This window comes from Oncorhynchus kisutch, linkage group LG11 (assembly GCF_002021735.2).
Source record: "Oncorhynchus kisutch isolate 150728-3 linkage group LG11, Okis_V2, whole genome shotgun sequence".
NCBI classification, from domain to species: Eukaryota; Metazoa; Chordata; class Actinopteri; order Salmoniformes; family Salmonidae; genus Oncorhynchus; species Oncorhynchus kisutch.
Genome location: NC_034184.2, coordinates 24,557,524 through 24,572,164, shown reverse-complemented (window position 1 = coordinate 24,572,164; position 14,641 = coordinate 24,557,524). Strand labels below are relative to the sequence as shown.

General features: G+C 43.4%; 1 protein-coding gene across 1 annotated transcript in view; it reads left to right on the top strand.

Moving 5' to 3' along the window:
• The first annotated feature begins 6,787 nt into the window (after positions 1 to 6,787).
• Positions 6,788 to 14,641, top strand: part of sfrp5 (secreted frizzled-related protein 5) — a 38,391-nt gene continuing 30,537 nt past the window's right edge. The window contains exon 1 of the mRNA XM_020495429.2: positions 6,788 to 7,974. Within this exon, the coding sequence (XP_020351018.1) occupies positions 7,386 to 7,974 (589 nt within the window). The 5' untranslated portion in view covers positions 6,788 to 7,385. The remainder of the gene's footprint in view (positions 7,975 to 14,641) is intronic.

The window sequence follows — 14,641 nt, the reverse complement described above, 5'->3', positions numbered from 1 at the left end:
AAGTGGGGCTCCTAGTGGCCGGGGACTTTAATACAGACAAACTTAAATCCATTTGACCTCATTTCTACCAGCATGTCAAATGTGCAACCAGAGAGGAAAAAACTCAAGACCACCTTTACTCCACACACAGAAACGTGTAAAAAGTTACGTTACAGGGCTCTTTTGCTAGCACAGACTGGAATATGTTCCAGCATTCATCCAATGGCATTGAGGAATATACCACCTCAATCACCAGCTTCATCAATAAGTGCATCGATGACGTTGTCCCTACAGTGACCGTAGGTACATATCACAATAAGAAGCCATGGATTACAGGCAACATCCACACCGAGTTAAGGCTAGAGCTGCAGCAAACCTCTTAAGGCTAGGGCAGAATACTGCCCCCGTTGGTGAAATGCGTGCCCATAGTAAACTGACATTGCTAATATATTGAATAGAAAACACTCTAAAGCTTCTAAAACCGTTTAAATTATGTCTGTAAGTAAAGCAGAACTCTCAGGGCACTCATTCTCCCAAACTCTCTCTTGTCATCCAAAAAGTTGGCCCAACTTTGACGTCATCGCCCCCACCCTTCCCATGCACCTACGGTCCTGGGAACACTTCTTATGTCCACTTTCAATGGGGCTTCTCATTGTTTGAATCGCGTGCTCACGAGATTAATGACGTACCGAAACCTTTCGGTCGTGCGAGAATACAGGTTACTTTCATGCGCAATCTGCGCCTGTGCTGTCTCTCTTTCAAGATTGATTAAACGATGCGTGTGTTTCTCTTTGTCCTGAGAATTGCGGTGAAGCTATATAGCATGCTAACGCTGTGTTCTGAACCAAGTTTGACAAGTTTAGTCGACATATAATATGTAATTTCGACGTTTTGGTGCGAACTAACTTAACTTTTTGGCTGCATTTCAACCGAAATATGTCGTGTTTGATAACCGAAAGACACAGACTTCAAAACTAAAGCTGTTTTTGGTAAGTATAAACCCTTCCAGGTCTTCTGATGGAAGAACAGCAAAGGTAAGGGAACATTTATGTGTTAAATTTGGGTTTCTGTGGAGGAGCCAAAATGCTAATTCCTGAGCGCCGACTCACATTATAGCCTAGTGAACGAAATCTGTAAAGTTAAAAATAAATGTAACACAGCTGTTTTATTAAGAAGAAGTGTATCTTTCTAAGTATATGTAGAACATGTATATTTAGTCAACGTTTATGATGTGTATTTCTGTTATCTGGCAGAGTTACCATAATTTCTCCAGGCATTGTTGTAGCATGTTTTAGCCATGACCTTCTATGTAAACCGTGATTTATGGATATAATTAACATATTATTGAAAAAAACATAAATGTACTGTATAACATGTCCTATTCCTGTCATCTGATGAAGACTTTCAAAAGGTTAGTGAATTATTTTACTTTTAATCCTGCTTTTGTGATTGCATCTATTGTTCTACAAAATGGCTATGTAAATTAGCCTATCTTTGGTGGTGGTTTGACATAAATATGTGCTATGTTTTCGCCGTAAAACATTTTAGAAATCTGACTTGGTGGCTAGATGAACAAGGTGTTTATCTTTCATTTGAGCTATTGGACTTGTTAATGTGTGGAGGTTAAATATTTCTAAGAATATTTTTGCGTTCTGTGCGCCACTGTGTCAGTTGAGCAGTGGGGGAGGGTACCCCTAGAGGTACGTGTGGGGCCATGAGGGTAATTACGGAACGGGACGCAAATCTGGACACTTATCAGAAATCCCGCTATGCCCTCAGATGAACCATCAAACATGCAAAGCATCAATACAGGACTAAGATTAAGATTGAATTTTACTACACTGCCTCTGACGCTCGTCCGATGTGGCAGGGCTTGCAAACCATTACGGACTACAAAGGGAAACCCAGCCACGAGCTTACCAGTGATGCGAGCATACCAGATGAACTAAATGCCTTTAATGCTAGCTTCGGGGCAAGCAACACAGAAGCATGCATGAGAGTACCAACTGTTCCAGACGACTGTGTGATCACGCTCTCTGTAGCCGATCTGAGAAAGACCTTTAAACAGGTCAACATTCACAAGGCTGTGGTGCCAGACGGATTACCAGGACATGTACTCAGAGAATGCGCAGATCAACTGGTAAGTGCATTCACTGACATTTTCACCCTTTTCCTGACTGAGTCTGTAATACCTGCATGTTTCAAGCAGACCACCATAGCAGATCACCAAAGCGAAGGTAACCTGCCTAAATGAAGTGCTTTGAAAGGCTGGTCATGGCTCACACCATCATCCCGGAAACGGAAACCCTAGACCAACTCCAATCACATACCGCCCCAACAGATCAATAGATGATGCAATCACACTCCACACTGCCCTTTAAAAACTGGACAAAGGGAACACCGATGTGAGAATGCTGTTCATTGACTACAGCTCAGCGCTCAACACCATAGTGTTGAGGGTAGGCAACAACACATCTGCCACACTGATCCTAAACAAGGGGGGCCCTCAGGGGTACATGTTTAGTCCCCTCCTGTACTCCCTATTCACCCACAACTGCATGGCCAAGCATGATTTCAACACCATTAAGTTTGCTGATGACACAATGGTGGTAGGCTTGGTCACCGACAATGATGAGACAGCCTATAGGGAGGAGGTCAGAGACCTGGCAGTGTTCACCCACAACTGCATGGCCAAAGCACTTCATTTAAACTATGCCACTTTGTTTACATACTCATCTCATATGTATATACTGTACTCGATACCATCTACTGCATCTTGCCTATGCCGCTCTGTACCATCACTCATTCATATATCTTTATGTACATATTCTTTATCGCTTTACACTTGTGTGTATAAGGTAGTAGTTTTGGAATTGTTAGTTAGATTACTCGTTGGTTATTACTGCATTGTCGGAACTAGAAGCACAAGCATTTCGCTACACTCGCATTAACATCTGCTAACCATGTGTATGTGACAAATACATTTGATTTTGATTTGATTTGATTTGATTTGGTGGCAGTACAACAACCTCTCCCTCAATGTGAGCAAGACAAAGGAGCTGATCGTGGACTACAGAAAAATTATGGCCGAACACACCCCCATTCACATCGATGGCGACTACGGGTTGCTGGCCTACTAGAGTTCCTCTGTACAGTGTCTGTGTTCTTTTGCACATCTTAATCTTTTCTTTTTATAGGCCAGTCTGAGATATGGCTTTTTCTTCGCAACTCTGGCTGGAAGGCCAGCATCCCGGAGTCGCCAATTCACTGTTCACTGTTGACGTTAACCCCTTATTTTTGACACTACACAGTGCCCATATATATTATACTTACATTAATGTTTTCAACTGGTACTGGGGGACCTTCAGAAGAGTTCCAAGATGCTTGTGGGGGTTGTAGAGCAATACGGAGAAGTCTCATCTTTCCATAATGGGGTGGTTTGTAATAGTAATAGTTTGTAGGCCAAACCATTCGGACGCTACATATGATTTTGTGAGAAAGTCTGATACCTTTCACCGCAGATGCGGAAGTGCTACATAGGCAGATGGCGTAGATTGAGATGCATCCAATGCAAAAAAATATTACTAGCTTAAACTGACAGATTTTTATGGGGATTTTTTACTTACGCTAATTAGATTTCCACGGGGCAGAAGGAGAGAGGGTCCCAAATGAGTAAAGGTGTAGAAAAGCATGATACTAGCTTAAAACGGAATGCGCTGGGATGGAGTCAGACAGCACTTTTTCTGGTTTCTTATGAAGCCTAGAGACTGAATATGGTAGCATGGATGTGTGAAACACTGCTTGGCCCCTCGACACTGCCGCAAACAGCCAATAGCTGTAATAGTCAGCGGCTCATGAGTTTGTAGACTCTGAGGTGCTTGGTCTAGAATGGGACATAAAGTCCCTTCCCTTTTAGTAACAAGATACACCGGCTGTCTCGGGTCTTCGACATAGGAACCACTCGGAATGCATGCTTCTGGAATCGAGAGGATATTTTCTCCCTCAAAATGGGCACTGAGGCCACGGGACCTCAACGTGATGACGCTGCAGAAGCGTGTGGGACACACAACAAATTGTAGCCTGTACCCTGACGTCAATGTTCACAGGGAGACACTGCGCATGCACACCTTGGTCGGAGCAGATAGCGAGACTCCCGTGAAGTGCCATCTGAAGGACCTGGACGCCGCCTTGTGAACTGGGAGGGATTGGTTCTTCGTCCATTTCCACCACCTTTAACAACCGTGTGTCTGAACATGGGGAACACTTTATATCGAACTCACATGCTGGAGACAACACTTTTTTCACCAGTGAACACTGGAACTCAATTGAAAAAACGGTGTTTATGTGCCAAGGTTTCCCTAAAGCCCGGCCCACTCTGGGTAAACTGGCTCCGGCGATCAGTGACGTATTCCAATTGGCAGTGCCACTTGGGGGTACTGTTGTCACAACGAGTCTCCCTCGGTTTAGGTTTAGGCTGTAACATGGGTTCTGGGAACCGGTTGGCACCCAGCACTGGACCGCACGACTCTGCTGCCAACAACTAATCGCCTATAGAGTCCATAATCTGTACCTCATATGGACTAGTGAGCTACAGGCAGGAATCACAGTAATGTTTTTATGGAGAGGCACACTGGTCACTCAGACCCTTGCCAAGGCCCCTTGTTCCGGGAGTTACCCAAGGGACTGAACATAGGCTAAACAAGAGAGCTACCTCAGAAACTCCACCGTGGGGAGACAGGAATAGCTAGTAATAGCAAGCTTGCCTCAGTGAGTTAGCCAACCTGGTTAAAATGCTATGCAGTGCTCATTTAGCTAACCCGGTCTCAAAACTTCACATTGGACAGGATCACCGAGGTGGGACCAGACCCTTCATCAATAAGTCTGGGAAGAGAGGCAAGCAATGCTTGACCGAGGCTGACACAGGCGGCGGGGTGTACCCACCAAACCTGGCCGCCCTCTCTTTTTTTAAGTAGCCTCCTTTAATCGGTGACAGAGCACACAGGAGTCGGGTTGGGCGCGGGCAAACAAGGCAGACAAGACATTCGCTCCGACCACCCAATCCATCTCCGCTTCCAGCACCTCGGTCCCAGCCGATACTGGCATCCGGGAAGGGAACGTTGTCATCGGTAATTCCAAGCTTCCTCAAGAATGCTACACGTCTTTCCAGGACGTTTGTACACAGTACGTGGCAATGCGCACATGGACTGGTTCGAGCGAGGGCCGCCAAAGCATGCTCAAAGCCAAGACACACTACACATAGCATAGACTGTGAGTATCTTTCAGAGAAATGCTATAACCACATGACTGGCGGCATGATCTCGACCCTATTGCACCAGCAAATTGAAGAATAATTTATTGTTTGTGATTAGAAACTTATGAGAACAAGCACAACACACAATGTCGTGGGGGTGAGCACAATCTAGCACTAAGAGACAGTATAGTTAGCACAACATAATTGTTTGTTTGAGGAGTGTGAATTGTTCCTCTTCACACCAAGGTGAATAATAATAATTTAATGAAGGAATCTGAGTCTCAGGCTTATCACCTGTGGAAGGTGGGGCTTCCAGCAAGCCACATAATTTATTGGCCTTGTCAGGTGTGATTGTAGATCCTTCAACCGATGTCGCGAGAGTGCAACTCCCCATAGTATGTTATACCGAAGTTGACTGACTGAAAGGTAGGCTTTGCTGTGAACCCCTATTTATAATATTTTCACCAGCTTTAGCATGCAAATAACATGCAAACACAAATCCACTAAAATGGGTCTGATTGAAGCCCCTTTCCCAATCTCTAACCCTGCTTTATTGTGGTATTGACGGAATGTCTGGACAGTGACATGAGCCCATATGTTCTGGCAGCGGGGAGGTTTCAGCAAAGTTGCATGGACGCTGGGTTAAATGCTGTGTGTGTGTTTGACCCCCCTAATTAGTGGACATAACTCTAAAATCCATTGGTACTTTCTTTGTCCACCCAATATGGTGACTCAACAGAATTTGAAGAATGTGTAGAACACTGAAAAATCACCTAATTGAGGGCAACCATATGAATCCAACACACCAGTCCACCCACTAAGTTAGAGTGCTTTGAATGAGAGATGAATGAGAATTGGATTCATTTTGATGCTATTGCTGGGCCCCTCTGTGTGTTGTGTGTGTCAGTGTTACTGATGGAAAGAGACAGAAAGGCAGCGCGCCTCTATTCAACACCACCATAGACATTAGCATATCTCACAGAGTGTAACCAAACGACCTAGCCACCTGTAGCTGCTGTAGCCTGCCTGACTCTCAATATAGTGCACAAACATTTCACTGCCACCCCAGTGTTTGTGTGTGTGTTTGTGTGTGTGTGTGTGTGTGTGTGTATGTGTGTGTGTGTGTGTGTGTGTGTGTGTGTGTGTGTGTGTGTGTGTGTGTGTGTGTGTGTGTGTGTGTGTGTGTGTGTGTGTGTGTGTGTGTGAGAGAGTGCAGGGAGAGTAGAAAAGTCTCGACACATTGGGCTTTCCTTCTCTCTCACTTCTTACTCTCCCTCTCCTATCTCTCCTGCTTTCTCTCGTTCTCCCTCTCGCTTTCCCTCTACCTCTATAACTCTCCTTCTTTATCTGTCTCTCTCTCTCTCCACAGCACACAAACACACACACACTTGGGCATTGGTAGTGCTACTCTCTCTCTCTGCCTCAGGGAGTGTCTACCAGAGAGGGTGATGAGGGGGGAGAATCTCATCCCCCTTCAGGACCTCCCCCTGGTCTCTGATTGGTTGAGGTAGCACTGTGTGAGGCCTGTGATAAGCTGAGCCAGAGCTGTGTGGGGCCAGTGGGAGGGAGAGTGTTTTGGGAGTCTGCTAGGGGACCTGACAGAATACAGGGAGAAACTATCCCACTAGCTGATATACTGTAGCTGCTCCACACACACTGCTAGACACAGACAGAGAGAGAAGGAGAGAGGTGGAGGCAGAGACAGAGGAAGAGACAGCTGTGGAGTGAGATAGAGAGAATTGCAGGAAGAGACCAAGAGAGAGATAGAGAGATTTAGAATTTGACAGACAGAGAATTAGACAGAGGGAAAGGAGGCACACACAGCACTCACCCTCCACTGACCCCTCGTCTTACCCTCGACTCACCCCTTATCTCCCCACTTACAACAACCTGAGGCAGAGACACACAGCTCTACCAGCGCAGAGATGAGATGACTGGACACACACTAACACACACATTTTCTCTCTGTTGAAAGAAGACCAGAATACACACTTTCTTTTTGTTTTCTGTCTTCAGCTCCTGCTCTCGTTCTTGGCCAGGAAAAAAAGGATTACAGTTTATTTCTTCAGCACTTTATTCTCCAAAAGCCCCGAGTCACGTTGGACAATTTGGATAAGTTCCTCTTTTCTTTCTCCCTCCAAGAGCACAGAGCAACATGGCACAGGGACAAAAGAACCACAGCAACAGCAGGCAACAGCGGGCACAACTACTCACTAACCCCTTCTCCACCATGGCACTGTCCCTCTCCATGTCCTTCTTCCTCCTCCTCCTCTTCCTCACCTCCCCTGCCTCGACCGCCGATGAATACGACTACGACAGCTGGCAATCAGACAACTTCCACAACGGTCGTTTCTACACAAAGCAGCCGCAGTGTGTGGACATCCCCTCCGATTTACGCCTCTGTCACAACGTGGGCTACAAGAAGATGCGCCTCCCCAACCTGCTGGACCACGAGACCATGCCGGAGGTCAAACAGCAGGCGGGTAGCTGGGTGCCGCTCCTCGCCAAGCGGTGCCACGCAGATACACAGGTGTTCCTGTGTTCCCTTTTCGCTCCGGTGTGTCTGGACAGGCCCATCTACCCGTGTCGCTCGCTGTGTGAGGCCGTGAGGGATAGCTGTGCCCCAGTTATGGAAACCTACGGGTTCCCTTGGCCAGAGATGTTGACCTGTGATAAGTTTCCTATTGATAATGATCTGTGTATCCCCATGCAGTTTGCTGGGAACCAGGCCACCCCGGCTCCAGGTAAGATCACACACACACTTATTCACAACCTTATTTTTTCTTGCATGTTTAGAGACTGTATGCTGACTTGTGTAAAAGATTGCCCCTAAATTACATGGTAATTGTCCCTTCCCTATAGTAATAACTTGTTTAGTTGACTGTTTGTCAGGTTGAATGTTGTTTGTGCCTCCACACATCACACTGGCTCTAGATGGGAGAGAGCCCAAGCCCCAATGCTCCTGCTTCAGAGCTTTGAACAGAAGATATGGTAGAACAAGATTTACGGTTCATTTGAAGTAATGGAAGGAATAATCTTTGGATAGGAAAGAACAAACCACTGAAACAATTTTGATAGTTATAGATACATTGACTTAAAAGGTGCATATTTGTAACTGCTATAAGATATACTGTAGCTAGGGAAGGAAGTATAGTGATGTTCCAGATTAGATATCAGAATGAATTATATTCCATTAGGTCAGCTAATATGCAAGTCAGTGTTTCTTCTACTGTATGTGAAAGCTGGAAATAATAGAGAGACCACAATGAAATGTCCATGTGTTCAATACAGCTTCTACTATAAAACAGAGTGACATTAAAGAAAGACCAAGGGAACGTTTTCATGTCAAATATTGCAACGATTTATTCTTATTGCAATGGCAGAGATTAAAATAAAAGTTACTGTAGACAAGGGAAACATTTTCAGTTCGTGTATCAGACTACAGTAGAACTGCTAATGTGTGTAAAAAATCAAATGAAGAACAAGTTGACAGTTTCAGACTGATCTCGGTGACAGCAGCTTTTCAGATAAACCCTTATACCAGGCACAGTCTACGGCTATTCCTGAATCTCTGAAAACACTTTCAGAGATTCTGCCTTCAGCATGCTTTTAACTCCCGGAGTAGTTTTTCTGGGTCAGGGAAACCGACCCTAAACTTAAATGTGCTTCCAAACAAATTCTCAGTACAAAAAAAAAAGAAAAAGAAGAAAATATCAAAATATCAAAATCAGATGCTGAATGAAACCATGTTTGTCTTTTAATATTTTAACTGATTTTAGCAAGCAACATTTCTTGAACATTATCAGTGACTGGGCTGATCAGGGAGCTATTCTATAATAAAACCTTAATAAAATCACAAGACAAACTATGTAACATACCTGTAGAATTCATGGAAAGTAGGGATGAACTATTCTTCACAATGATATAACATGAAATATAAGATGTTGCATTTACATGCAGTAAGTGATGAATACATGATCATCATTCATAATGTTAATGTCAACATGGTCTCGTTAGTATATGTAAAAATAGTGATATTTAACCATTTGAGACATATTTTACTGACAGTGACATATTAGTTCTATTTTTGCTAATGTAACACAGAAAATGGCATTAAATCTCATATGTTATGAGTGATGTGCTGACAACAGACAGTGAGTCTAGTGAGAAACTAGCCAGGAGTAGATTAAGCACAGAGAGACAGGCAGCGTGGAGGGCTCTCCGGCTACGACTCGAGTGCAGGACAGAGAAATACACACTTTTCCCAAATCCACTACTGTATGACCCCTGATGTGTGTGTTTGTGTGTGTGTGTGAAACTTAGAATGAGTGTGTGTGTGTGTGTGTGTGCACAGTAACTAGCTAGAGAAAAAGAGAAAGATAGAGGAGAAAGAAGAGAGGAGAAAGAAGAGAGGAGAGAGAAAGACTGTGAGTGAGAGAGTCAATGTGAGTCTAGAGTCTATAGAATGTGAAGGGGACACTCTCCTCTGTGTCTCTGTTGTCCAAGCCTGCTCTGTCTTTTGTCTGGTCTGCCAGTTAGACAGCCAATTAACTAGCCAACTAATTACTGAGGGCGAATTAGTCTACAGAGAGAAAAGGAGAGACGGATGGAGGGGGGCAGTTAGAGAGGGGGGGTGAGGGAGAAGGGGGTGTAAGAGAGAGAATGAGGGAGAAAAGGAGAGAGAAAAAGAGGGAGGTGAGAGAGTGATGGAAAGAAGGAGAGAACGAGTGGGCTTTAGAGAGAGAATGAAAAAGTAGAAGGGAGGAGAAAGAGGGGAAACAGAGTTTAGTGAGAGAGGGGAGGTTGTGAGGGAAGTAAAGTGAAAGAAAAAAGTAAAGAAAAGAGAGTGGTTCCCTTCCAGTTTCAATGAGGATGGGAAAGAGAACGTTTCATTCATTCATTCCTTCATTTATGTTTTGTTTTGTACTTTGCTACCCAGGTTGGTCGATTTAGAACCAGGGCCCAGATTCACAAAACACTTGTTCCGCAAAAACGTACAAAACATCTTAAGAAAAAGAATAAGATAGTTCTTATGTGCAATTCCTCAACAATATCTTAGGATTTGATGATTTTCTTACGAACTTCTCAAATATCTTCTTACAAATCTTCTTAAGATGTTTGTTGCTAGGCAACCATTTTAACTAGATATCCAGCTAGCACTGAGATTACTGTTGTAAAACATGTTATTGGGTTTAAAATAGTCAACACTGAAACTTTCAGCTGAAGTTTGTGAGTGAATTAAACATATTTGCTTTCATGAGATTTGTTTATCACTGCCCTGAGTTTAAGACAAGGGTTTTTCTATCTTGAAATTAAGAACATTTCCAATAGCTTTATTTTCTTCTTTACTTTTTGCTTAAGGATAAGCATAATAACCTTTTTGAGGAATAGCAACATTGCTTATCTTTCTTCATAAGTCTATAGTTAAGGAGAAAATGGCAGTTAATACGAAATGTCTTCTTAAGAAGGTTTTGTGAATCTGGGCCCAGGTTTTCACCTACAGTGCACCATCTCAGGCAATATGAATAGAATCGGACTATGTAATAATAGAATCCTTCTGGTTCTATGCTCCAGTCTGAACAATCTATTTAAAAGAGTACAAAGTCAAGAAACTGGCTTAATAGAGTCAGACAAACTTGGCCGAGAAGGACAGGAGGACAATGTAAAGTGTGGATAGGAGAAGGATGAAAGAGACATATGGCCGACTTAATCTAGGAAAACATGTGTCAGTTTTTATCAGTCTGAACTCTGAATGATAAAATAAGTCTGCAAACCTTTCATGTTTCATCAGGAAATATGAAGTGTTCAGGGAAAACTCATTCAGCAAGTGTCTACGAACACACACACACACACACACACACACACACACACACACACACACACACACACACACACACACACACACACACACACACACACTCTATTGCAGGCGGTGTGAAAGGAAGGCATTTGATAGCATTGGAAGACAGAGATTCATAGAACCTGTTTCATTGAGCTCATGCAGAGGAGAGAAGTATGTCCCAAATAGCATCCTATTCCATATGTAGTGCATTGCTTTTGAAAAACCATGCACGATATGGAGAATAGGGTGCCATTTTGGATGCAGATCATATTCCATTATGAAAATATGTGTTGTGTTTTTATAGGACTATAATCAACTATGTGACATATTCACTTCCCTGAGCCATAACTCACTCTTTTACATGGTCCTTGGAAAGTAGACGGCATGAATTGTACCTGAACTTTATCTTTTTATATGGAAAACCACATGTTTATCTATTCAAATGATAATATATAGGCTACTTCAGAGTGTACATTTAATTTCAAAAACTGGTTCTTTGTCAAATAGTTACAATACAGTTGCAAAGTCCAAGCACACAATGTGATATTACAACATATGCTGCTTTTGAAATACCCAAATATTGGTACAAATAAAATAAACGCCTTATATAAATATTTTATTCTGTTATGTTCAGATTAAATCATTTTTTAAAATACTGATCACAGGGTCAATGTCATAAAAAAAAAAAAAGATTTCAAGAACAAAATACATTTTGGACTTTTTTCTGGAAACCTGGTTACAGCCTTTGATTGAATATAGCTCTCCATCCTGTTTGAGTGGAGCATTTGAGATTTACGCTTGGCAAACGAGCATGTGTCTGCGTGTCTGCGTCTTTGTGTGTGTGTTTGTGTGTCTGTGTCTGTGTGTGTGTGTGTGTGTGTGTGTGTGTGTCTTTGTGTGTGTGTGTGTGTCTTTGTGTGTGTGTCTGTGTCTGTGTCTTTGTGTATGTGCGTGCGTGCGTGCGTGTGTGCGTGCGTGTGTGTGTGTGCGTGTGTGTGTGTGCCTGCATGCGTGTGTGTGTGAAACAGATTGAACCCTTATCAGTTCTAGCCTGGCGGGTTAGAGGCTGCTGACATGCTGTTAAGATCCAGAGCTTCTCTGATGTACCGGCTCCATGTCCTGAGAGCCTCTTAGTCTGATACTACACCTAACCCTGCAACGTTTCAGACACACCATAATAATCCTTCTAACACACAACTGCTACGAAACTCCTCTAAAGATGCAATCTACACTGAAAAAACATGCAGTATAAACGCAACATGTAAAGTGTTGGTCCCTTGTTTCATGAGCTGAAAAAAAATATTCCAGAAATGTTCTATAAGCACAAAAAGCTTATTTCTTTCAAATGTTGTGCACAAATTAGTTTACATCCCTGTTAGTGAGCATTTCTCCTTTGACAAGTTAATCCATCCACCTTACTGACAGGTGTGGCATGTCAAGCTGATTAAACAGCATGATCATTACACAAGTGCACCTCGTGCTGGGGGCAATAAGAGGCCACTCTAAAATGTGCAGTTTTGTCAAAGAACACAATGCCACATATGTCTCAAGTTTCGAGGAAATATGCATTTTGAATGCTGACTGCAGGAATGTCCACCAGAGCTGTTGCCAGAGAATTAAATGTTCCTTTCTCTAACATAAGCCACCTCCAACATCGTTTTAGAGAATTTAGCATTACGTCCAACCGGCCTCACAACTGCAGACCACGTATATGGCATGTGTGGGTGCGTGGTTTGCCGATGTCAACGTAGTGAACAGAGTGCCCCATGGTGGTCGGTGGGGTTATGGTATTGTCAGGAATAAGTTACGGAAAATGGAAAAAAATAGCATTTTATCGAGGGCCATTTGAATGCCGAGATCCTGGACCCAATGTCGTACCATTCATCCGCCTCCGTCACCTCATGTTTCTGCATGATAATGCACGGCCCCATGTCTCAAGGATCTCTACACAATTCCTGGAAACTGAAAATGTCACAGTTCTTTCATGGCCTGCATACTCACCAGATATGTCACCTATTGAGCATGTTTGGGATGCTCTGGATAGACATATGCCAATATCTAGCAACTTCGCACAGCCATTGAAAGGAGTAGGGAAACATTCCACTTGCCACAATCAAAAGCCTGATCAACTCTATGCGAAGGAGATGTGTTGTGCTGCATGAGGCAAATGGTGGTCACACCAGATACTGACTGGTTTTCTGATCCAGGCTCCTACCTTTTTTTAAGGTATCTGTGACCAACAACTGCATACAGTATCTGTATTCCCAGTCATCCCAGTGAAATTCATAGATTTGGGCCTAATTCATTTATTTCAATTGACTGATTTCTTTATATGAACTGTAAAACTCAGTAAAATATTTGAAATGTTTTGCCCAACGGTGAAGTCACAATTTTTCCAACATGGTAGAGTACCAGCTTAGAGGTATCTCATACATACACTACTTGGTCTGGTCTAGGGATGCCCCCGATAGTATCTGGAGAACTGAGGGGGAACTTCAGAGTTTTAAAATCTAAGCACATAAACAGGTGGCCTTAATGGAACAAATCAAAGCACATTATTTATATTTTTAGGTAGTGATTATTTGTTCAACTTTTTTCTCATAGCCTCTGTTCCTCTACTCAGAGCTCTAAAATCACTTCAAAGTGTAATGAATGGTTGGTCTTTAGAAACCTCTAGATCATTCTTCCCTGTATCGTCTTTCTGACTTTTTATCACTCAGAGGGATCTCTCCTGTCTGTCTGCAAGAACCAGATACCAGCTATTCTGCAATTGCATGATATAGCACAGCTACACACACACACACACACACACACAAACACACACGCACGCACACATACATGTTCATTCACACATACATGTGCACGTTCATTCACAGACACGCACATACAAACACACACGTACACACACATACACAAGAGAAAAAGTGAGTGAGGAAGAGTGAGGAAAGACAGAGAGAGAGCGACAAAGAGAGAGAGAGGAAAGAGAGAGCAAGAGGGGGCAAGAGAAAGAGGGAAAGGGAACACAGTTAGGGAGCTGGTGTAGAAACTAGCACAACAGAGTTAGATTCACTTTCCACAGTGCAAGAGAGATAGAGAGAGAGGAGCACTACCAATGTCCAACTGTGTGTCTGTGTGCTTGTGGTGTTTGTGTGCTATTTGTGTGCACATGTCCATGTACGTGTGTGTGTGTGTGTTTGGGCACTGGGTGTGCGATTACATGAAACTGACACCTAGAGATAGCAAGGCAACACAAACAAGCAGCGGTACCTGGCAGGACCATGGGTTTTGGGGTTGTTATAGGAGAGAGCGGAACAGGGAGGCTGGAGTGTATGAAAGCATGACAAGCAGACGAGGATTGGACTGACAGTGCAAGTGTGCATGTGTACTGTGTTGTAGGGTGTTACTCAGTGGTGGTGCAGAGCTTCTGCAGGATTTGATAACCACTTTGTGGGACGTACTCAGCTCACTCGAGAAATGGGATGAGGGGGTCTAGAGGGTAGAGAGAGAGAGAGAGGTAGAGAGAGAAGAGAGAGATGAGAGGGAGGTCTGGGAAGCCCTGTCATCCTAAC